The sequence below is a fragment of the Entelurus aequoreus genome, linkage group LG13, assembly GCF_033978785.1.
Source record: "Entelurus aequoreus isolate RoL-2023_Sb linkage group LG13, RoL_Eaeq_v1.1, whole genome shotgun sequence".
NCBI classification, from domain to species: Eukaryota; Metazoa; Chordata; class Actinopteri; order Syngnathiformes; family Syngnathidae; genus Entelurus; species Entelurus aequoreus.
This window is the reverse complement of record NC_084743.1, coordinates 44,147,984-44,173,525: the sequence shown is the minus strand read 5'-3', so window position 1 is coordinate 44,173,525 and position 25,542 is coordinate 44,147,984. Positions and strand designations below refer to the sequence as shown.

Here is a 25,542-nt window from a genome sequence, read left to right as displayed (position 1 = left end):
CTCCAGTACACCTGAATAGACCTTACCGGGAAGACTGAGGAGTGTGATCTCACGATAGTTGGAACACACCCTCCGGTTCCCCTTCTTAAGAGAGGAACCACCACCCCGGTCTGCCAATCCAAAGGTACCACCCCCGATGTCCACGCGATATTGCAGAGTCTTGTCAACCAAGACAGCTCCACAGCATCCAGAGCCTTAAGGAACTCCGGGCGGATCTCATCCACCCCCGGGGCCGTGCCACCGAGGAGCTTTTTAACTACTTCAGCAACCTCAGCCCCAGAAATAGGAGAGCCCACCACAGATTCCCCAGGAACTGCTTCCTCATAGGAAGACGTGTTAGTGGGATTAAGGAGGTCTTCGAAGTATTCCCTCCACCGATCCACAACATCCGCAGTCGAGGTCAGCAGAACACTATCCTCACCATACACGGTGTTGACAGTGCACTGCTTCCCCTTCCTGAGGCGGCGGATGGTGGTCCAGAATCGCTTCGAAGCCGTCTGGAAGTCGTTTTCCATGGTGTAAAAAAAAAGCAAAAAAAATAAAAAAGCCATTTGTGATTAAAGTCAAATGATGTGCGATATATATCACAGACCAAGTGGAACACACGGAACACTTGTATTACATTAATTGAATTCAAAGATGTGTGATGTTACAAATGTAACATTGTTTAAGGTAAATGTATTCCTTATTTGAAAATAACTCAACTTGTCACCGTTTTATGCTTAGTACCATAAATGTACTTTAAAAATTAATAATGTTTAGAATTTTGGTACAGAACTTTAGGTCTGGTACAGAGGCGTACCAAATTCCCACGTGGTGCACATTAATCAGTAAAGTGCAGGAAGTTGTGTCATGCGTTCAATTTGCAATCAAATACAAGCGTCCGCCAAATGTGATGTAAATACCACAGGAGCGAAGATCCAGCCATTCAGGGCACTTCCACTAGATGTGTGCATTACAGCCATAAAAAGACAAGACAAGGAAGTGGGCATGACCAGCGATAGTGCAATATTTTCAATATCACATTTGTCGACATATGTTGTAGTATTATTAACGTGATCATTATCGCTAGGCAACGTGAAACGACAACAACAGCATAACTACTGTCTAGTTACACAGCATTAAAACATTCACACAGTGACTTCTGGTTCAGTGAACATGAAAAGGAATCTTCAAAATAAAAACACTGCCAGTATTAACCTGAATTTTATCGCAGCGACCAACAACATGCACCTTTTTAATTTTGGGGGATTGTTAGCCACTGAAAGAAAAACAGATTTACTTGTGTACAAAAGCTTTATTGTCATTGTAGTAAAGATGTTACCTTTGCGCATGGTCTATTCAACCATGCGCATAGTCATGTTATGGCATGATGACAGGATGCAGAGAAGGCAGGCAGTGTGGGAGCAGAATGTCTTTTTATTATGTGCCAAGCAGAGTATCAAAAACAAAGAGCAAGAAAGGCAACACTGGCAGACAAACCCTACTGATTGGTAATCGGGGACAGGCAAGCTACTTAAATGTAAACTAAGAACAGGTGAAGATAAAACACTTCCGTTTCACAGAATGACAGACCAAACAGGAAGAAGAACCAAAATAAGAGCACTCAATAGGAAGAAACACTCAATACAGAAAAAATAACATAAAAGTCTAAAACAGTCATGATGGATCATGACAAGACACACAATGAAATTACCACAGCAGACGGGAATATGAAATGAAAAATAAGGAATCCAAACAAAAAATATGCACATATAAAGAAAAATATGGCAACAAAACAGCCGGCGGTTAGAACATTTTTTATGGCCGATTCTCCTTATGTCTCTGGGGTAAATTGCAAGCAAAGACTAGTTTTAATTTCGGTTGTCAGTCACTTTGAGGGGTGTCAACATAAACATGTTGCACTGTATCTTAAAGAGACATTGGTGCATGTTTACACATTGTTTCTTCATTGTTATTATTAACATGATCAATTTGTTTTTTGTAGGATCCCGTGGTGACCAAGAGTCTGTCTTGCCTCAAGGAGGCCATCAATGGCCTGGACAACACTTACACGACAGCTCTGATGGCCTACGTCTTTACCTTGGCTAATGATCAGGAGACCCGTGCTCAGCTTCTGGAGCACTTAGACCAAAATAAGATACAAGAAGGTGAGTCATCTTCATCTTTAGTCCGTCTGTCAAGAAGTCAAGCTTTAATTGTATTTACCTGTTTTCAACTTGTCACATCAAATGTATTATGAAATTAACAGTTTACCAAGGTAAATAGCAGTCGTATATCTCTGTCATCATATGTCACCATTGTATCAATCATCAGGTGTATGCACAACACTATGGAGTATATTATATCTCAGTAACCAAAGCTAAGGGAGAAAAAGTGAATTATATGTATATCAAGGGCAGAGACATACATATGATCACTCTATTTGCAGACGATACATTGAAAGATCACAACTGCAGAATAACGCGACTTGTTGACACACCCATAATAAGCCTTAAAAATGCCTAGTTTTTATCCTAAAACCCTATATTAAGCCTCTCACTGTTATTAAATGTGTTTTACATAGTTGTACACCTCAAGAAACAATTATAGGCATACAGTTACACAACATTGCGTTTTGTTTCTCTCACGCTTTTCTCCCTTGTAGATAGATAGTGCCAACCAACCACTTTTTAGTTCATATACCATTTTAAAAAAATAATTCAAAGCAGTAAAAACAAATAATATAACAAACGTTCATAATGTTTTACATCCCTTTGGGAGAGTGCACCTTCAGTTTTGTTGTACATGTAATGACAAATACGTTCTATTGTATTATTTTCTATTCAAATGCTACTATGCTGAGTTCTTGCTTAAGCTAATGCATGTCAGGGATGCATGTGTGTATGTATGAATGTTAAAATAATAATGTGGTGTCTTTGCTCTGGTGAATTGCAGAAATGAAACGATGAAAACAATGATGTACTTTAATGTGTTTTTTAGGTGGTCTCATTTACTGGTCTCAAACATCATCAGAGACCTCAGCCTCTCTGTCTGTGGAGATCAGCTCCTACGTGCTGCTGGCCAAACTTCATGAAAATCTTTCCGTTGAAGACCTGGGTTACGCCTCTGCAATCGTCAGATGGCTGACAAAGCAGCAGAACCCATATGGAGGTTTTGCTTCTACCCAGGTACACATATAAACAACATAGTGCAGACAATTCATCTCACAGTACATATGCTGGGACATAAAGGGTCAGACAAGTCCAGTCAAGTGTTGAGGTTAAACATTATATATGCATTCAATTTGAGATGATAGTATAATGTGTCCCTGAAGTAAATTGTGAAGTGAATTACTGTTTGCTTTACATAGGGAAACCCATTATCTACATCTTTAAGCTACATTTAAATCAGTGTGGTTAGCACTGGGAGCAGGTGGGTAGAGTGTCTTGCCCAAGGGCACAACAGCAGTGACTCGGTTGGTGGAAGCGGGAATTATATATATACATATATATACATATATATATATATATATATATATATATATATATATATATATATATATATATATATATATATATATATATATATATGTATGTGTATATGTATATGTAGATATGTACAGTATATATGTATGTATGTCTGCATATTTGTGTGTGTGTGTATATATATGTATATCTGTATATATTTACAATGTTATTTATAAAAAAAATTTGCTTTTTGCTTTTACACATTTTTTCAATTTAAATGGAAAATTAATTAAATTAAATTACAAATGTAGGCACAAACATAATATGCATATACAGTATTCATAGTTGATTGTATTTTATATTTATATTGTGTATTAAAACATGGGCACTGTATGTTTGTGTTGCAGGACACAGTGGTGGCCCTCCAGGCTCTCTCTCTTTACTCCACTCTGGTGTTCAGTCCAGGTGGTTCAAGCAAAGTGACAGTGACGTCTCCCAGCGGTCAGATGACATTTGATATCAACCAGAATAACAAACTGCTCTACCAGGAGCAGCTGCTGAAGGAGGTCACAGGAAAGTACAATGTGATGGTGACGGGATCTGCGTGCGTTGCCGTGCAGGTCAGTCAACACTTGAACTTTTTGATCTACTCTTGGATGTTAGAAATATATATAATTTCTGCTGAGTGATGTATTTTAGTATCAGCGAAAACCAACAATCAGTGTTTCAAGTTTATTGCAAACAGGGATAAAACACAATGATACACATTTCTGTAAATGTAGCAGTGTTAGTTACAGGGCTAATTAGTCAGCTATAGCTAGCAAGCGATAGTCACAATCTACTCAAATGTTACAACTTAATAACAAACTCTACTTTTACTTTTTGAAAGAGTAATGCTCATTTTGGATTAACATTGTTATCAATTAGTTTTCAGTCTAAAGGTCTGCATAATATTATTAATAAATGAAGACATGCACCTGGGAATAGGTTGATTGGCAACACCAAATTGGCCCTGTGGTTGTTCTAATAGCTTAGCGACATTGACGAGGTGTGTCCAAATCCAATATTGATATTGGATATTGATCTGAAACCAGCAACAAACAAGTATCGGCTCATCTTGGCTTGCATCTAAAATCTCTAATACAGGCGCTTCGATACAAGTTTCCCTACAGCGAGTTTACTTGTGAACGATCAGTGAACATCTAAATGTCCTCCAATAAACACATAAGTTTGGTATTTTCTTGTATTTTGGTGAAGTCATTTACAATAGGTAAACATGGTAGGCTATAGGCTACTAGGAGCTAGCAACTACACACCAGCTAAGCACACAGTAGCATACAAGCTAGACATACATAAAGGGTGTCCTTGATTGAACTATATTACAGTCTAAAACAGCACATTTCTCAATATAGGAAAGTATTAAATAATTACAGTTGCATATTACTTACAGATACAAAGTATCCAAGGCAGAAGTGTATTAGAAAGTATCCAGTAACAAACATGTTTTCATCAATTAACTTACTGCGTCATGAGATTAACTTAATCATGGTGATTTTCAGAGCTACCATTGTTTAATTACTATAAAATATTAAAAGTATGTGGGATTTTTTCTAATATTGTATGGGTATCGGCCAGTAATCCACACTCCAATATCGGTATCGAATTTGAAGTAAAAAAGTTTTATCTGGACACTCCTAATATTGACCTACATTAGATTGTTTTTATGAGATTTATAAACTAGAGCACTGATTCCCAACCACTGTTGTGTAGCACTTTTTTTTTTTACTAAACTGAAATTAAATGAATATTTATTGAGTACAAAAATAGTATATTTGTTCATACATCCATGCCTATGGCGTAAAGTGACAGGCAGACCAATTACATGCTCTTCCACCAGATGGCAAAAGGTTTTTAAGTAACCTGTGTATCCACCTGTTGCCATTCATAACTGTTTGTTTGGTGGTGTGTGAGTTTTTCAATCAATCAATCAATGTTTATTTATATAGCCCTAAATCACAAGTGTCTCAAAGGGCTGTACAAGCCACAACGACATCCTCGGTACAGAGCCCACATACGGGCAAGGAAAACTCACCCCAGTGGGACGTCAATGTGAATGACTATGAGAAACCTTGGAGAGGACCGCATATGTGGGTAACCCCCCCCCCCCCCCCCCCTCTAGGGGAGACCGAAAGCAATGGATGTCGAGTGGGTCTGACATAATATTGTGAAAGTCTAACACATCAGCGAGAGTCCAGTCCATAGTGGGGCAAGCAGGAACCATCCCGAGTGGAGACGGGTCAGCAGCGTAGAGATGTCCCCATCTGATGAACAGGCTAGCGGTCCACCCCGGGTTTGGAGCAGAGTACAAAAGAAAAGAAAAGAAACGGCAGATCAACTGGTCTAAACAGGGAGTCTATTTAAAGGCTAGAGTATACAAATGAGTTTTAAGATGAGACTTAAATGCTTCTACTGAGGTAGCATCTCTAACTTTTACCGGGAGGGCATTCCATAGTATTGGAGCCCGAATAGAAAACGCTCTATAGCCCGCAGACTTTTTTTGGGCTCTGGGAATCACTAATAAGCCGGAGTTCTTTGAACGCAGATTTCTTGCCGGGACATATGGTACAATACAATCGGCAAGATAGGCAGGAGCTTGACCGTGTAGTATTTTATACGTAAGTAGTAAAACCTTAAAGTCGCATCTTAGGTGCACAGGAAGCCAGTGCAAGTGAGCCAGTATAGGCGTAATATGATCAAACTTTCTTGTTTTTGTCAAAAGTCTAGCAGCCGCATTTTGTACCATCTGTAATCTTTTAATGCTAGACATAGGGAGGCCCGAAAATAAAACGTTACAGTAATCGAGACGAGATGTAACGAACGCATGGATAATGATCTCAGCATCGCTTGTGGACAAAATGGGACGGATTTTAGCGATATTACGGAGATGAAAGAAGGCCGTTTTAGTAACACTTTTAATGTGCGAATCAAACGAGAGAGTTGGGTCGAAGATAATACCCAGATTCTTTACAGAGTCGCCTTGTTTAATGTTTGGTTGTCAAATGTTAAGGTGGTATTTTTAAATAGATGTCGGTGTTGAGCAGGACCGATAATCAGCATTTCCGTTTTCTTAGCGTTGAGTTGCAAAAAGTTAGCGGACATCCATTGTTTAATTTCATTAAGACACGCCTCCAGCTGACTACAATCCGGCGTGTTGGTCAGCTTTAGGGGCATGTAGAGTTGGGTGTCATCCGCATAACAGTGAAAGCTAACACCGTATTTGCGTATGATGTCACCTAGCGGCAGCATGTAAATACTAAAGAGTGCAGGGCCAAGAACCGAACCCTGGGGAACTCCGCACGTTACCTTAACATAGTCCGAGGTCACATTGTTATGGGAGACACACTGCATCCTGTCAGTAAGATAAGAGTTAAACCAAGACAAGGCTAAGTCTGTCATCCCAATACGCGTTTTGATGCGCTCTAATAAAATATTATGATCAACAGTATCGAAAGCGGCGCTAAGATCAAGAAGCAGCAACATAGATGAAGCATCAGAATCCATCGTTAGCAATAGATCATTAGTCATTTTTGCGAGGGCTGTCTCCGTAGAGTGATTTGCCCTGAAACCGGATTGAAAAGGTTCACAGAGATTGTTAGACGCTAAGTGTTCATTTAGCTGCTGTGCTACAATTTTTTCGAGGATTTTCGAGATAAACGGAAGGTGGGACACCGGCCGGTAGTTTACCAGGAGATCAGGATCGAGGTTAGGTCTTTTGAGTAGAGGATGAATAACCGCTTTTTTGAATGCTAGGGGAACAGTGCCAGAAGAAAGTGATAAATTTATAATATTTAATACTGATGGACCTAATAATACAAAAAGCTCCTTGATAAGTTTCCCAGGAATTGGGTCAAGTAAACATGTTGTTTTTTTTGTCCCATTTACACATTTTGACAATTCCTCCAATGTTATTTCATCAAAGAGAGAGAAACTATTTTGGAGGGCAGTGTCCGTCGTATATACAGTCGCATTTGTGTTAATAGAACCCAGTTGTAGCTGAGATGCATTGTCTTTAATCTCTTTTCTAATGACTTCAATTTTCTTATTAAAGAAATTCATAAAGTCATCTGCTGAGTGGGTGGAGCTACTGGGAGAAGTCCCTTGTTGGGTTAGCGATGCTACCGTACTAAACAGAAATTTAGGATAATTTTTGTTGAGGTGGATGAGATTTGAGTAATATTTAGCTTTAGCTGAGGTAAGCATGCGTTTATAAGTTATTAAACTATCACACCATGCTTGATGGAAAACCTCAAGTTTAGTCGCACGCCATTTGCGTTCCAGCTTTCTACATGATAATTTCTGGGCTTTAGTTTCTTCTGTAAACCATGGGATACGCCTTTTAGGGGCCCTTTTTAGCTTTAGCGGTGCTACAATATCAATGGTGTCGCGCAGGGCGTCATTAAAGTTGTTAGTGAGGTTATCAATAGAGCCCACATAATTTGGGAATGGTGCCATTACCGAAGGCAGTAGGTCAGTAAGAGTCGTCGTTGTGGCAGCATTAATGTTGCGGCTGCTATAGTAGTTATTATTATTATTATTAGTTTGTTGACAATGAGTCAGAACTTCGAATTTTATAAAGTAATGGTCGGACATTACTTTAGTGTACGGGAGTATCGTAACTTTAGAGGTGGTGACACCCCTGACAAGCACTAGATCTATCGTATTACCGTTGCGATGCGTGGGTTCATTTATTATTTGTGTAAGACCACAGCTATCAATTATAGTCTGGAGCGCCACGCATGGAGGGTCCGATGGGGTATTCATATGGATATTAAAGTCCCCCATTATGATTATATTGTCGGCGTGCGTCACTAGATCGGCAACAAACTCTGAGAATTCACTGATGAAGTCCGAATAGGGCCCAGGGGGGCGGTAGATAACAGCCAGGTGGAGAGGCAGCGGTGTGACAAACCTCAAAGTGAGCACCTCAAACGAGTTATATTTATTATTTAGGTTAGGTGTAAGATTATAGTTTTCATTGTATATTAGTGCGACACCCCCTCCCCTTTTAAGAGGTCTGGCAACATGTGTATTGGTATAGCCAGGAGGAGATGCTTCATTTAGCGCAAAAAAATCGTCTGGTTTGAGCCAGGTCTCGGCGAGACCAACAACGTCAAGTTTGTTGTCTCTAATGACTTCATTAAGTAATAACGTTTTGGAAGATAATGATCTTATGTTTAAAAAGCCCATATTATAGGTAGCCGGCTGTTTTGAGGATTGTTTGTTGAAAATATCCGAAGTAGCAATATTAATAATGTTGCGTTTATTATGCGTATTGCACTTGAAATAGTTTCGACCATATCTAGGAATTGATACGACGGGGATATTCAGATTGTTTGCTTGATGTTGCGATAAACTGAATGCATCATAGTTAGCTACCTCGGTACAATGTATGTCTGCCTCTGACACGGTCACAAAAGAAAAAACATTATGTGAGTTGTGTTTTATTCTAAGAGAATTGCTATGTGTGCAGGGATTATCCAGCTTGACGCCGGCTAGTTCTAGTTTAAATGGCTTCTTACCCGGAGACTCCACGTTTCTTTGGTTAGCTTTTCTCTTTGTTGTTAGCCCAGCTCGGCATCCCCGCTTCTGCTTCCGCTCGCACCGCCTATGTCGTCTCCATTGGCGGTCACCGCTAGCACTTGACTCCGCTGCTACAAAGGCCGCTCGATGTAGCCCACGAAGTATTCCCATGCTAGCGAGGAGGTCCATCGTACATGCATCTTTCAGTCTATAACGACCCGATCCATCCACATCCAGAATGTAAAACATATGCCCTGGCTAAAAAAAGCTTGCAAAACACAGGCATAGAGAATATATGAAATACAACTCTTCTGGATCAGACAACCTGCTTAATAATGCCAATTTAACATCAATATTATATAGGTGGATGAATAATAAGGTACTGACAATTAGATGAAGTGAGTAATCTATTAGTTTATATTACAAAGTATTTTGGTAGATAGGTAAAAGTTGTCGACAACCCCCCTTTTTTTTTTGTCAAAAATAATGGTGGAGATTTGTATTAACCTTTTTGTGTCTTCCAGATTTCTCTGTTTTACAACATCCCGACACCCACCGATGTCACAACTCTCAGCGTCAGTGTGAAGACAGAAGCTAACTGCAGGAGCCTATCTGACAGACACAAACTCACCCTGAATCTAAAATCCCTGTAAGAAATCCTTAACTCAATGTCTTTTAAACAAGGGTGTCTGTAAAATACCGTAAAATATCTGAAAAAAACATCTAGTCTTTATGTTGTATGTGATATAACAGCAAATGTGTGTAATATGTACTGTAATTTCCGTAAAACACCTGCCAAATTTTTAGAATAATAATTTTTTTTCCATAGCCGCACCGAACTATAAGCCGTAGATATAATTCGGTACCTTGTGAAATTAAGTATTTACAAAGGAAAATGTTGTAAAAGTGTATTTACCCTTATTGCTTCGAAGCGGTGCCTGTAACATGGCAGTAAAAAGGAAAAGAAAAGTAAACACAGAGAAGTAAAAGTAATTGATGTATTTATTCATCCTTTATGAGATGAATAAGATTGTCCCCTGTTTTAATAAGGTTCAAGGTGTTTATCAGGATTGTCCTTTCTTGTACTTTGTACACACTTTGAGTTTGTGGATCATTTTAGTACATTGTTTGATTTATTTGTTTAAACCATTCCATAATTATCCGTTGGCAAAGAAAAATCCATATATTAGCTGCACCTTTGTTTAAGCTGCAGGGTTCAAAGCTTGGGAAAAAGTAGCGGTTTAAAGTCCAGAAAGTGCAGTAATAATCTATATTAGGGCTGAAGCCAAGTAGCTGAGCAACCAAATGTTCAAACAAGATAATAAAACGTGTTGGTTGTGTTGATACAAAGGTTGTCTCTCAAATGGAATACTTCTATCAGTACACTTCAATAAGTTTACTGTACTGTGGACACTGTACTTTAGGGGTCTTGAACTCAATATACCTGGGGGCCATTTTAGTGTAAGAGTTTGTGCCCCTGGTGTACTTAGTTCCTGAGGTGAGGGTACAAATGTTGAGAGTGTAATGCTGTCCCGAATCCATTACTTTCATTGTTTGTTTACTTGCTTCTTCTTCTTCTCCACTTTTTAATTATAAATTTGACACAACATTATCACAGACTTTGGGATCCTCGCCCCAACCTATAATTTTTTTTTTTTTTTTTTACACTTCTTGATTGTACAATACTTAGAAATATATTGTATATTATTATTATTTTTGTTTAATCTTATTATTTATTTGTGTGTGGCGTCGCGCGGGTCTCGCTTCCTGTTGGGTGGGGTCCGTGCCCGTGTGGCCCGACCTTGCGCTGTGGGGTCTCTGTTGGCGACTTGATGTGGTGGCGGCGCGGCGCCCGTGTCTGGTCTGGATACTGTGTCTCGGTTGTTTGGGCGGTGGTGTGTTTGTGCGGGTTTGGGTTGGGGTGGTGGGGTCTTTTGGTGGGGGGAGGGGTGTTGGTGTCTCTTGTTTGCGTGTTGGCGTTTGGGCTTGCTGGCGGGCTGGCGCTGGCTGGTCTCTGTGATGCTGTTGGCGTGTGGTTGCCGGTCGCGGTTTTTTTTTTTATCGCTTTGATCTGATTGGGTGGTGCTGGCTGTCTGGGGGTGTTGTGGCTGCTGTTTCTGCTGCCGTTTGTTTGTGGTGTGGGCGCCCGTGGCTGCTGGGTCTGGTGCAGGGGGGTGGCTGATGTTGTGACTGGTGGCAGCGCGCGCGCGTGGTGGTTGTCGGGGCTGACAAACTGTGTATATGTATGTGTATGTGTGTGTGTGTGTATGTATGTATGTATGTATGTATGTATGTATGTATGTATGTATGTATATATATGAGAAACTAAGTACACAGTAAACCAACTGAAGTGTACTGATGGAAGTACAGTATTCCATTTGGAAATGTGTAGGAATCTTTTCCCATTTTGGATGTTTTTCTATGATTCTATGTTAGATACAGCGGGAAAGAGAGCAGCACCAACATGGTGATCCTGGAAATCAATCTGCTGTCTGGATTTAAAGCTCAGCCACAGTCTTTGGAGGAAGTGAGTTATTAGCACAGCAGAATAGCGACTTAGTTTTCGTGTCATTTAATAAACGCTATCATCTTCTTACAGCTCAAAGGTGGCGTGCTGGTTGATCGAATTGAGGAGAAGGAAAACCAGGTGCTCGTGTATCTGGATGAGGTGAGGGGAACGACTGATGATAGTACTAAAAATTCACATTCATTTATTTATTTTAACAATTCTAACATTCCATCCCGTAAACAGCTACCGAAGGACAAACCGATTTACCACAGCTTGGAGTTAGTACAAGACATCTCAGTGCAGGGCCTGAAACCAGCTGTGGTCAAGATCTACGACTATTACCAGACAAGTAAATCATTTTCACACGCTTCTGCCCAGACCATGAACACAACACATTGCCACTACTCTTTGGCTGTTTTACATTTACATGTTATTTTCTTAAGTATAAAAACTACTTTTTATACTTTGTTCTTTAGATGACCAAGCTGAGGCAACCTACAATTACCCTTGTGTGGAAGGTAAAAACCCTTTCTTTCAACTTCCTTGTGTATTAGGCGTGTCTCGATACAATTTTTTCACTTTCAATAATGGAGCCTTGAGCAATGGCCAAACCGATATAGATTGGATACAATATGAGCATGAATCATACAGGATTTTATTATTTTGTAGTAAGGAATGTTAGAAAAGGCTTCATCATCTGAAATAATAGGTAGGAAAAACACAAACCTATTTATTATTAACCCTCTGGAATTGACATATCCATCCATCCATATGCCCTCGTTATTTAATTTGAAGTGGAGTTGTAATTGTTTTTTGGCGACACCTAGTGGCCACAATAATTTATTGAGTTAAGCTCATGACTCAGCGCTGGCACATTTGTTATTGGACACTTTTTAAATACGCCTATGCATTGGAGACTTTGTATCTGTACGTACAGTAATATGACACAATTATTTGACACATGTTTATATTGACAAATGGCGTGTTAATTTAGACTGCAATATTTTTCATTTAAAGACACTTATTATGCATGTGTAGCTTGTGTGCTATTGTGTGCTTAGCTGTTGTGTAACTGCTCGCTCTGTAGCCTATAGCCTACCACTTGTGTGCTTATTGGAGGACATTTAGCTTTTAACTGACTGTTCATCAGTTTTGCATAAGTAAGCACGATGCAGGAAACGCCTACTGTATATTGGACGTTAGAGATGCAAGTTTTTTTTGTGTGCAAATGTTTGTAACTGAAAACAATGTGGTGATTATTAAATATGATTATTTTTTTGTTGCAGGTTGAAGCCAGTCTTGATTTCGGCTCAGGACCTGTACGTCTCCATGTCTATTTGTGGAGTGATTCACACAGTTGACACTTTGTGCAGAGCATTTTAAATGACTACTGTGTAATACTCACATTGACAATGAAATAAATCATTCAATTTTATAAACATTAATTCTGTTGATTTGTTTTTGTAATTTCTGCTGTTGCAAATGCTAAAAAATAACTACAGCATTATGTTCTGGGGTCTATGGGAGGCTGGTGGGCGATACTGAAACGTGTGATATCGATTCCATACCAAGTAAATATGGGACCAGTAATGCCAATACTGTTCCTGATATGTTCTACTTCAAAACTTTCAAGATCATGGAATGATTTTGTGATTTTGCGACATATCAGTGAGAAAAACGTTCTCTTGACTTTAGGAATACTTGGCCAACTACTTTAAGGGACTCCCGCAGTTTGCTTCACCAATATACTTTATTTTAAATTATGCACCTCAGCACATTACTTTGGCTATTTCAATTAACTTATTTTTTTCTGTGAGTGTCAAATTTTGTGTTCAAAGGACAATACAATAATCTTATGATTTCTTGCCCTGGCTGTTAATATATACTTACTGCATTTCCTAATAATAGTTAACTAACTAATTAATTTAGTTACATGTAATTTCCGATTACACAGTACAAAATAGTGTATGTTGAATTCCTTCATTTAAAGTAAATAGTTATAGGTATTAGGGTTGTGAATCACTTTTTGATAGACGATTTAGTGCCGATGCGATTAAAAAACAATATATATTAAAAAACAGAACGATTAGATTTTATATAGTGTATGAATGATTTGATTCAGTGGTTAACATTTGCTGATGAATACATTCTTTTTTACAGCACAGAAGAACGAAACATTTTCTTTCCTGTGCATACGCTCCCCCTTATGTTAGAGGATAGATAGTTAGGACATTGACACCAAAACCTCAGACTAGATCTGTTCAATCTAAGTTTATGAGCATGAACTGATGAAAACTACTTGGATGAGAGCCCCTTCTATCAGTTGAATGCCATGAGAATAACAGTAACCTGGATGAATGAGAACACCCATAGACACATTTATCTTCAAATACAAATATAAATCACATTCTATGAAAGAGACATTCTTCCAGTATCTTCAAATTTGTAAAACAACATATATCTCCAAAGATGCTTGAAGGAAAGAAACAATAATACAGAACCCCGATATATTAGTTATTTATTTTATTAAGTGTTATGATAAGATGTTATTACATATGTGACTGCTAGGGGGCAGTACTGCTTAGTAGTCAATTTAACGTGTTGATAGCAAGTAACTTAGTTTTAATCCCGCGTTCTCAACCATAGACATCTTATAAGTAGACGCAGCATTGGCTGCTGTGACGCGAGAAATTCGGCCGCCATCTTGAAGTGGTGACGAGGAGCCGCGAGCAGCCTAAACTGACAGTTGACAGGTAGAAAACAAAGATGCTGGGCTGGTGTTCTGCGTTTTTCTGCTCAAATGAGCGGACTGTTGAAAATATGAATCGGGGGATTACTTTTCACAGGTAAGATTTAACATTAACACACTATCCATCCATTTTCTACCGCTTGTCCCTTTTGGGGTCGCGGGGGGTGCTGGAGCCTATCTCAGCTGCATTCGGATGGAAGGCGGGGTAAACCCTGGACAAGTCACCATCTCATCACAGGGCCAACACAGATAGACAGACAACATTCACACTCACATTCACCCACTAGGGCCAATTTAGTGTTGCCAATCAACCTTTGTATTACAACATTTTATTATTTGATCATGTTGTACTGCATTGTAATCTTTTGTTTTGTGGTTGTGTGATGTTTTTTGCCTGGACCCCAGAAAGAATAGTCTCCACTGCGGTGTAGACTAATGGGGATCCTTAATAAACTAAACTAAACTAAACCTATCCCCAGGTGCATGTTTTTGGCTGTGGGAGGGAACCCACACAGTCACGGGGAGAACATGCTGGGATTGAACCCAGGACTACTCAGGTCCTTCGTATTGTGAGGCACATGCACTAACCCCTGTGCCACCTTGCACACATTAACGTACTATTGGTTGAATTTTGTGAAAATAATATTACCACAGAGTTGAGACGAAGCAAAGCTCTTTAATAGTACTGAAATCGTAGCCGATAGCAAACAAGAGTATGACCATAATATAATTGCTTGTCAATGAAATTAATTACATTTAAAAATGTCATACTTGCATAACATAAAGTTGAAATAAATGATGAAGATAAAGATTGTAAAAGCCAACAGGGGTAAAAGTTAGGACCACTGTCCAGATTGTGTAGGGGCGGAGGGGCGGGGGGGGGTGTATGTGTATATATATGTTAGCTAACTAGACAATCAGATGGACAGTGGCTATACAGTATTATACAAGTCTAATTTTAGTCTAGCTTTCCAACCCAATTTTGTGTAGCCCACCTTCGTGAAATGTGTGGGACAAAATATGTGATAAATAGGAAAAGGCTCTGCCACACTTACCTGACACCTGGAATGGGGTAATTTTTGGGATTACTGTTGAACTACTAGGCTATGTGAACTGAGACTTGATAAATCATATTCCATAAACACTGACCTAGATTACATCTGACACTTTTGAAGGTTTCCCAAAGACCTAGATGTGAGGAAGAAGTGGGAAGTGGCTTTGAGGAGAGAAGGATTCACTGCAAGTGATTATTCAAGTGTCTGTAGTCAACATTTTAAGCAGACTGATTTTGAAAGGACGGGTCAGATTGTCCGACTATGTGATGGTGTTATTCCATCGCTCTTCAGCGTCCCGCTTCACCTTCAAAAAGTAGGTGTATCATCATAAGGCTATTAGCATTCATACATGTAAATAGTCTATTATCAAACAAATGTATCCTTTAATATATTGTATTATTTATTATGCAGAATGTTTATTCATTTCAGTTGGTAAAGGGCAGGGCTACGTCTACATCCAGAAGAGCTGAAGAAAGCCTGTCCTTGGTCTCTAAGGATTCCCCAGAAATTGCAACCTCACACCCACAACCTCAGCTTAATGATGTGAGTATTTCTACTTTAAACATCATATCATAATGTTCCGGGACATATTAAAATGTCACTTGCTTTGTTGCCACTCATATTAAACATACTCACAAATAACTGGCTTTGACAGATGATGACTATAAGAAAAAATGTGGATGTGGGCCATAAACTAGTGGTGTCAAAGTGATGTTTGTGAAGTGAAACATTACTCAAATCATTTTCCTCCCTCTTTCTTTCTACTAGGACCATGTCTAGTGAATCCTTACTCAAACCATGTTGGTCCCTCTTTCTATTAGGATCATAGCTATGCCTTTCCCGCTTCTCCTACCGCTCCAAATTCAACAAACATTTGGCAAGAGTGGAAAGTCTGGAGCAAGAGAAGAAGAATGCCATGTCCAGAGAAAAGAGGGCAAAGACCACAGTCAAGGGTCTTTTGGGGGATTTGAGGGACAAGAACCTCATTAATGAAGAGCTCAGTGAGAAGCTTGAATTCTACTCAGGTAAGACAAAATGAGAACTTTGAAATTCATGTACATGTTATTGTTACTCTCTTTATTAAACTCCTTGGTTATTATAGACTTAGATCTTAAGATAGACTTCGCGGCAAAGCAGGGCCATGTGTACACATAGGACTGCAGAGAGTTTGCAGACCTATGGTGGCATCATGCCTTCAGTGTGCATATTGTATATAGTTATCTGCAAACCTATGGTGGCATCATGCCTTCAGTATGCATATTCAATGCTGGTAACAGGGAGGAGGCGAAAAGAGTTCAGGGGCTGCTGAAGACCAAACTCAGGGAGGCCAAGGAGAACTACAGGAGGAAGCTGGAAGGGAAGCTGAAGGACAACAACATGAAGGCGGTTTGGAGAGGTATGCAGACCATCCCCGGCCTCAAACCGTCGGGGGGTAGGGGGGTGGACGGAGACAAAGAGAGGGTCAATTAACTAAACCAGTTAACAGGTTTGACACAGTGGCTCTGACAAGCTCCTGCCCCCCCAAGACATGCCAGCCGGCCCCCTGACCACTTCAGCGAACCAATCCATCCCCCCTCCCCTCCTCACAGCCCCCCAACTCCAATGACTACCTCCCCCCACTTAGCACCTCACCCTCAGCTTGATGACCCCCCCCCCCCCCCCCCCCCCCGGCCCCCAACAACCGGAACCCCCCCCCCCCAGTGTGTCTGTCTGTCAGAACAGGTGAATGCACAGCTAAATAAGCTACAAACAGGCAAGGCCGCGGGTCCTGACGGTGTGAGCCCCAGGGTGCTCAAAGCCTGCGCCCCACAGCTGTGTGGTGTGCTGCAGCACATCTTCAACATGAGCCTTAGGCTGCAGAAAGTCCCTACACTGTGGAAAACCTCATGCGTGGTCCCCATCCCCAAGTGCACGCGACCCAGCACGTTGAAGGACTACAGGCCGGTGGCTCTAACCTCCCATATCATGAAGACCATGGAGAGGTTGGTCCTGGAACAACTCCACCCTAAAGTCAAGCCCCACCTGGACCCACTCCAATTCGCCTACCAGCCCCGACTGGGAGTGGAGGACGCAGTCATCGACCTGCTGAACCGAGCCCACACCCACCTAGACAAGCCTGCGAGCAATATGAGGGTCATGTTTTTTGACTTCTCCAGTGCTTTCGATACCATACGGCCTGGACTACTGGGTGTGAAGTTGGAGACGATGCAGGTGGAGGCCCCCTTGGTGTCCTGGGTTGTTGATTACCTGACTGACAGACCACAGTACGTGCGACTGCAGGACTGTGTGTCTGACAGGCTGGTCAGCAACACCGGGGCCCCGCAGGGCACAGTCCTCTCCCCCTTCCTCTTCACCATCTACACCACCGATTTCCACTATCACTCATTGTCCTGCCACCTTCAGAAGTTTTCTGATGACTCTGCGATAGTGAGGTGTATTGAGGAAGGTGATGATGAGGAATACAGGGCACTGGTGGAGGACTTTGTCACATGGTGTGGAAAGAACCACCTCCAGCTCAATGTGACGAAGACCAAGGAGCTGGTTGTGGACCTGGGAAGGAGGAGGAGTACTCCGGCGACCCCTGTTTCTATCAGGGGGGTCGATGTGGACATGGTTGAGGATTATAAATACCTCGGTGTACACATGGACAACAAGCTGAATGGGTCAAAACACGCTGAGGCACTCTACAAGAAGGGACAGAGCCAACTCTACTTCCTCAGGAGGCTAGGATCCTTCAACGTCTGTACAAAAATGTTGAAGATGTTCTACGAGTCGGTGGTGGCGGGCTCCTTCTTGTACGCCGTGGCCTGCTGGGGCAGCGGGCTGAGAGCGAGGGACGCAAACAGACTGGACAAGTTGGTTGAGAAGGCCAGTAACGTGGTGGGAGTGGAGCTAGACTCTCTGGCGGTGGTGTCAGAGAGGAGAAGTCTAGCAAAACTCCTAGCCATTATGGACAACACCTGCCACCCACTACACTCGGACCTTGCGGAGAGAATGAGCACGTTCAGTGGAAGGCTCTGACTCCCTAAATGCAACAAGGAACGACACAAAGGGTCCTTCATACCGACAGCCATCAGACTGTATAATGCACATGTTCCTTGACTGCACTTAAATGTAGAATATATGTAGAATATATTTATATTATTTTTATATATAATATATTATATATTTTTTTATTATTATTGTCTATTGTGAGCGAACTGTGCTGCTGAATTTCCCCCAGGGATCAATAAAGTACTTTCTATTCTATTCTATTCTATATTGTATATAGTTCTCTGCAAACCTATGGTGGCATCATGCCTTCAGTGTGCATATTGTATATAGTTCTCTGCAAACCTATGAAATGTTCTATTTTGTCTTTATTATTTTGTCAGAATGCACCAGAATGCTTCATTTGTATGTGAAAATCACAAAGAAATCTTCTGGGGGAGGATGACACTCCTACAGGGGTTTGGTTTACAAACTTTCAGCCCCACCTAAAACAAAATTCACCAGCCGCCACTGATTATGATGCATTCTCATTTTAGGCAAAGTATAAGACAATACTTTCTTAACAGTATAATTGTAACCAGGAATAAGTCTTCAAGTAACAATATTCAAATACTAACATTGTTGTGTAAGACAGAATTTGGTTTTATTCTGAATCCAGTGAAACAGATGGTTTTAGCTGATTTAAAGACTTTCAGGTGTTTATATATGTTTATGTTTAAGTATTTGGCAGACACTTTTATCCAAAGCGACATACATAAAAAATACATATAAAACAACCACTGTAAATATTATCATTTAAGGGAAGAATGTAATACAAAATATCAATACAAAGTGTCAAGACAGAATAAACTCTCTGCTGTTGCAGCAACAGAGATACAGTCTATAGCAGACTTGGGCGTCCCTGTCCGGCCCGCGTGAGGCCAATCATGAATTACAAAATACATTTTAAAAAGTATCTATCTCGAGTGTGCAATACAATGGTGCTGCTTTTGTTTTGAAAAGCGTTATTTGTATTACTTCCGTGTGGACGTATGCTCGTGTGCGATCGTGAGTGAATGTGAACAGCGGCAATCACAAATTACAAAATAAATTTAAAAAAACATCTATGTCGTGCGTGCAATACAACTGTGCTGCTTTTATTTTGAAAAGTGTTATTTATGGGCGTATGTCTGGGTGTAACCTGTGAGTGAAGGTGCACAGCGACAAGTGATGAGACGCTAAAAAGAGAAAAGTTGATGACGAATGCCGTGTTTCCAACAAGACATTGACTGCCAAATATTTCTTTACAGAAATTAAAGGTAGAACCGTGTGCTTAATTTGTGGTACACATGTTGCTGTGTTTAAAGAATATCGTGTAACAACCTGCTGAAGTTGATGTTGTGTTCTTGAGTTGCGGAAATGAGGAGTGAGGATAGACGTGCGTGTGAAAGGAACGAGATAAGTTGAGCTGTGTTAGTATAGGTTGCTCAATAAAAGTTTAAAAAGAGCGTCAGACTTGGTGTGCACTCCTCCTGGACGCTACAATTGGTGTCAGAAGTAAAACTTTGCGCATACTGCCGCTACTTGTGTGAGCATACTGCGCTGCTTGTGCGCTCAGCCTGCTACGTCATCGGGAGGTATGTGCCACGATGTTTCCTGGCGACTTTGTCAAGATGTAACGGGAGGGAAAGGACATTGAGTGGGGACTTAAGGTGCCGGCAGCGACTGCAGATGTCTGTGTGAATCCCGGATGTGCGGAGCTCGCCGCAAAGAGAGAGAGAGAGGGAGGAAGGAGAGAGGCAGCGTCTACAGGTGCAGCGCACGCTGCTTGGCATGGGGGAATTCCACCCTCAATGAAGACTCCCAGGTTTGATGGCAAGGCGAACTGGGAGGAATTTCATCCCACTTTTGACACCAATTGTAGCGTCCAGAAGAAGTGCACACCAAGTCTGATGCTCTTTTTAAACTTTTATTGAGCAACCTATACTAACACAGCTCAACTTATCTCGTTCTTTCCACACGCACGTCTATCCTCACTCCTCATTTCCGCAACAGCAACGCTTCCTCTTTCTTCGCCAATCACCTTACAGCTGTGCTACGTTCACAACAAAGAGGATGCAGGATAAAGTGACAGAAATTGAAATTTTTGCATTCTATTATACATCAGGAATTGTTGTGTAAGAAGTGTTAAAAATAAAACCATCAAACGCCATCTGCTTTTGTATAAAGATACGTTAGGTTAAATGAAAATATTATTATTATTATTATTTATCTTACGGTATATCAAAAATAATTTGAGCAAAATTTAATTGAAATATTGTCGGTGTGGCCCTCCAGCAGTGCTCTGGTTGCTAATGCGGCCCCCGGTAAAAATGAATTGCCCACCCCTGGTCTATAGGTCCCTAATATATATAGATATCTAATGTACATACATTGTTTATGTAGGATATACGCATGTATATATAACCTAATCATATTGTTTCTTGAACTTAAAAATAGCTGACCGTTTTTTCCCCCTTTCTGGGATTATATTCCCAGTTTTGATCTCGGACGTCTGGTCACTTATAGCATATAAGAATATTCTATTACTGTTAAAGGCCTACTGAAATGAATTTTTTTTATTTAAACGGGGATAGCAGATCCATTCTATGTGTCATACTTGATCATTTTGCGATATTGCCAAATTTTTGCTGAAAGGATTTAGTATAGAACAACGACGATAAAGTTCGCAACTTTTGGTCTCTGATAAAAAAAAAGCCTTGCCCCTACCGGAAGTAGCGTGACGTAGTCAGTTGTTCACCTCCTCATATTTTCCTATTGTTTTCAACGCAGCTAGAGCGATTCGGACCGAGAAAGCGACGATTACCCCATTAATTTGAGCGAGGATGAAAGATTTGTGGATGAGGAACGTTAGAGTGACGGACTAGAATGCAGTGAAAGACATATCTTTTTTTGCTCTGACCGTAACTTAGGTACAAGCTGGCTCATTGGATTCCACACTCTCTCCTTTTTCTATTGTGGATCACGGATTTGTATTTCAAACCACCTCGGATACTATATCCTCTTGAAAATGAGAGTCAAGAACGCGAAATGGACATTCACAGTGACTTTTATCTCCACGACAATAGATCGGCGAAGCTCTTTAGCTACTGAGCTAACGTGATAGCATCTGGCTCAAATGCAGATAGAAACAAACTAAATAAATCCCTGACTGGAAGGATAGACAGAAGATCAACAATACTATTAAACCATGTACATGTAACTACACGGTTAATAATTCTCAGCCTGGCAAAGCTTAACAATGCTGTTGCTAACGACGCTGAAGCTAACTTAGCAACCGGACCTCACAGAGCTATGATAAAAACATTAGCGCTCCACCTACGCCAGCCAGCCCTCATCTGCTCATCAACACCCGTGCTCACCTGCATTCCAGCGATCGACGGCACGACGAAGGACTTCACCCGATCACAGATGCGGTTGGTGGCTAGCATCGGTTGGCGGCTAGCATCGGCTAGCGCGTCTGCTATCCAAGTAAGTCCTCTTTGTTGTGTTGCTACAGCCAGCCGCTAATACACCGATCCCACCTACAACTTTCTTCTTTGCAATCTCCATTGTTCATTAAACAAATTGCAAAAGATTCACCAACACAGATGTCCAGAATACTGTGGAATTATGAAATATAAAAACAGAGCTTTTTGTATTGGCCTCAATGGGGGAGCCATACCTCTGTTCTACTGGCTACGTCACGCGCATACATCATATCCAAAGGAGTTTTCAACCGGAAGTTTAGCGGGAAATTTAAAATTGCACTTTATAAGTTAACCCGGCCGTATTGGCATGTGTTGCAATGTTAAGATTTCATCATTGATATATAAACTATCAGACTGCGTGGTCGGTAGTAGTGGGTTTCAGTAGGCCTTTAAGCAAACTACGAATAATAAAACACGCCAAAACATGTGTCCTTTATCATAGCTACACGTATTACAAAAAAACGTGTGAAAATCAGTGGTATTCAGTGAGGTAAGATTAATTAAATGCGCTGACAGTTCATTGCTCCTGCCAAATGAATTGCACTGAGTGGAGCGGATCACCGCTCCAAGATGGCGGCCCTGCGTCTCGTCAGCGCCAGTAGGCAGTAGCGGTCGATGCTGCGTCTACTTATAAGATGTCTATGCATGTGACTCAATGCAGTCTTGCTTTACCACGTTATATGGCATGGTAAATTGACTACTAACCAGTACTGCCCCCTAGCGGTCACACATGTGATAACATCTAATCATAACATTAAAGTAGCCAATGTTGTAGAACTTGCTGCAAGCCAAAACTAGTACTGTATCTGTTCCACCAAGCAAGTGGAACCACACACTATTTACTGAGAGGAATTCATAACTTAAACATACCCCTGTGAAAATGTTGTTTCTCATCCATGTTGTAAACGGATTCAAAAAATACTTCTTCCTTTGTTGATTTGCTTACATTTGTGGTCGCAACAATGGCTATGACAATTGATGACACAGCTCCTCCTCGCCATTGTGTTGTGTAATGGTATGTTTAAAACAACAGTGATGCTTTCTTCTTATTCCTGGTGTTTGATAGTTCCCACATTGCTTTGCGTCACATAAAGGAAATTAGGTCACGTTGGTGAGTTTCACACAGAACAACTACGACTACATGGGGGGGAAGATCCAAGATGGCGCCGTGAACGGTCTTACTTGCGGGAGCAGCATCTAAAAAAAGAATATAATCCTGCGAAAACGGCTTGTGTATGATTGAAAAGAGACTTAATAGTTTCCCTATAGTATTTAGTTCATTTTTGTGTTTCATTTCCTTTGACAGCTGCTCCTTTGAACTGTGTCGACGTCTTCTGGCTTGAAAAGGAAAGGTGTGGCGAGGAAAATGGCGGATAACGCTACAACCACAGCTTCAAACCTGCTATTTGAGAACTGCCATGACTATTTCATCAGTGGGGACAGCATGAAAATGCATCTCATGAATGAAGAAGATTTTTCCTTCCCTGCCAGTAACATCGGAGAAGCCTCCCACCAAGAAAGGTAAAGATGAAATGGGCAATAGCGACATTGTTGCTACGCTATCTGCGTTGAACGCCCGCTCAGACGAGTTGAACGCCCGCTCAGACGAGCTGAGGAAGTTGATCCAGGCCAATGCCATTCAAATTGCCAGCGGAAATGCTAAAGTGGAACAAGTTTGCAAACAAGTAAGCGAGATTATGGGGAGAGTTTCTGGGCTGGAACTGGCTGTGGAGGGGGACAAGAAGCTAATCAATGTACTTGAAGAACACATCACTGAGATGGAGAGATATTCAAGACAATGGAACCTGAGACTGCATGGTGTGGCCGAGCGTGTGGAGGACAGAGATGTACGTGAAGAGGTTATCCGAGTTTGCTAGGCTCTGCTGCCGTCTGATGCTGAACAGCTCCCGAAGGTTATCGACACCGTGCACCGCGTTGGAGTGAAGAAATCGAAAGGTAACAGGTGTGTTTTACTGCAGTTTTCCTCCCGGGTGCACAGAGCTGCAGTCTGGGCCGCTGCAAAGAATTCCTCTTACCTGCGAGGCAACGGGCTGCGCTTCGCCGAGGATCTCTGTAAAGTCGACAGAGAAGCAAGAATGAAGTTATGACCACTGGTGGATGAAGCTCGCAAGGCAGGGAAAATTGCCTACTTTATAGGCGGTCGGGCATTTATCGGGAAAAAAGAAATCCCTCTTCCAGTCTGAAGATACACCTTTCAGACATTAACTTAATCTTGTCTTTATTTTGTCAAAAGAGGTGGATGGATGGATGGTTGGAGTTACAACTTACGCACGAGCCAGTTTTTTGCCCTTTTCTGAATATTAATATGATGTTGTTCACGCAGCGTCTAGTTGCTTTGTTTCTAACTCAAAGCATTTTCTAATTCTAATTCATTTTTGTTTAACCTTGTCTTTATCTATAGTTTCTCTCAACGCCAGGGGGTTAAGGCAGAACTTGAAGCGCAAAGCTTTATTTTTATTTGTTAAACAATGTAAAACAGATTTATATTTTTTACAGGAGATACACAGTATGAATGATGATGTAAAGTTTTGGAGATCTCAGTGGGGTAATGACATATACTCAGTGGCCTAGTGGTTAGAGTGCCCGCCCTGAGATTGGTAGGTTGTGAGTACAAACCCCGGCCGAGTCATACCAAAGACTATTAAAATGGGACCCATTACCTCCCTGCTTGGCACTCAGCATCAAGGGTTGGAATTGGGGGTTAAATCGCCAAAAATGATTTCCGGGCGCAGCCACCGCTGTGGCCCACTGCTCCCCTCACCTCCAGGGGGTGATTGATCGAGGGTGATGGGTCAAATGCAGAGAATAATTTCGCCACACCTAGTGTGTGTGTGTGTGTGACAATCATTGGTACTTTAACTTAACTTATTGCTCTCATGCATCACAGCGCTCTGGTGGAGTTGGCACACTCAAAAACAATATTACAGGAGTCTTATTGCATCATAGTGACTATGATAAAAACGGCCATTATATTTGTCAGGTTTTTGAGATTCAGAAAACTAACTTTATAGTTGCTAACATTTATGGATATAACTCGGTGCCTGACAATACTATTTTATTTAATGAGGTGGAAAATACAATTCTACACTGGCTTGCCAAATTTCCAAATGCTTATATACTTGTAGGAGGTGACTTCAATACTGTCATTGACAATTCACTTGATAGATGGCCACCAGGCTCTCAAAATAGTGTCAGCTCAAATCTGAAGTTACTAATGCAAAGGCTTGATTTAATTGACGCCTGGAGATATAAAAATCTGTCAAAACTGGGACTTTGGCGTGATTTGTTCTCCCGTGGTGCAAATGATTTGGACCATACGTCGCGTGATGGTGGGTACATCATTTAATTTTAACACTAAAAAAAAAAGGAATAAACAAAAAGCGCGCACAAGGCGGAAGTACAAAAACTTGGCTATGAAAATAAAACTTGCACAAAAAGGTAGAAACTATGAACAATGAAACAAAAACACTAATTGTGGCATTAATAAACAAAACTTACTTGGCAAGGAACTGTGAACATGACATGAAGCAGAGTGATGAAAAAGTGTGATGTCGCCAGGACGAACAGCAGAAACAGACATATTTAAATAGTGACATGATCAGTGAAAACAGGTGCGTGACTCAAAATGTGAAACAGGTGCGTGACATGACAGGTGAAAACTAATGGGTTGGCAAGGTAA

General features: G+C 41.0%; 1 protein-coding gene and 1 pseudogene across 1 annotated transcript in view; both read left to right on the top strand.

Moving 5' to 3' along the window:
• LOC133663015 (alpha-2-macroglobulin-like) overlaps positions 1-12,949 on the top strand; it is a 52,903-nt gene extending 39,954 nt beyond the window's left edge. Inside the window, exons 29-37 of the mRNA XM_062067199.1 lie at positions 1,988-2,150; positions 2,983-3,170; positions 3,857-4,069; positions 9,554-9,678; positions 11,466-11,556; positions 11,629-11,697; positions 11,782-11,887; positions 12,015-12,056; positions 12,825-12,949. Coding sequence (XP_061923183.1) covers positions 1,988-2,150; positions 2,983-3,170; positions 3,857-4,069; positions 9,554-9,678; positions 11,466-11,556; positions 11,629-11,697; positions 11,782-11,887; positions 12,015-12,056; positions 12,825-12,829 — 1,002 coding nt within the window. The 3' untranslated portion in view covers positions 12,830-12,949. The remainder of the gene's footprint in view (positions 1-1,987; positions 2,151-2,982; positions 3,171-3,856; positions 4,070-9,553; positions 9,679-11,465; positions 11,557-11,628; positions 11,698-11,781; positions 11,888-12,014; positions 12,057-12,824) is intronic.
• A 1,355-nt stretch (positions 12,950-14,304) lies between these two features.
• LOC133663014 (THAP domain-containing protein 6-like) lies at positions 14,305-23,219 on the top strand (annotated as a pseudogene).
• The last annotated feature ends 2,323 nt before the right edge of the window (positions 23,220-25,542 follow it).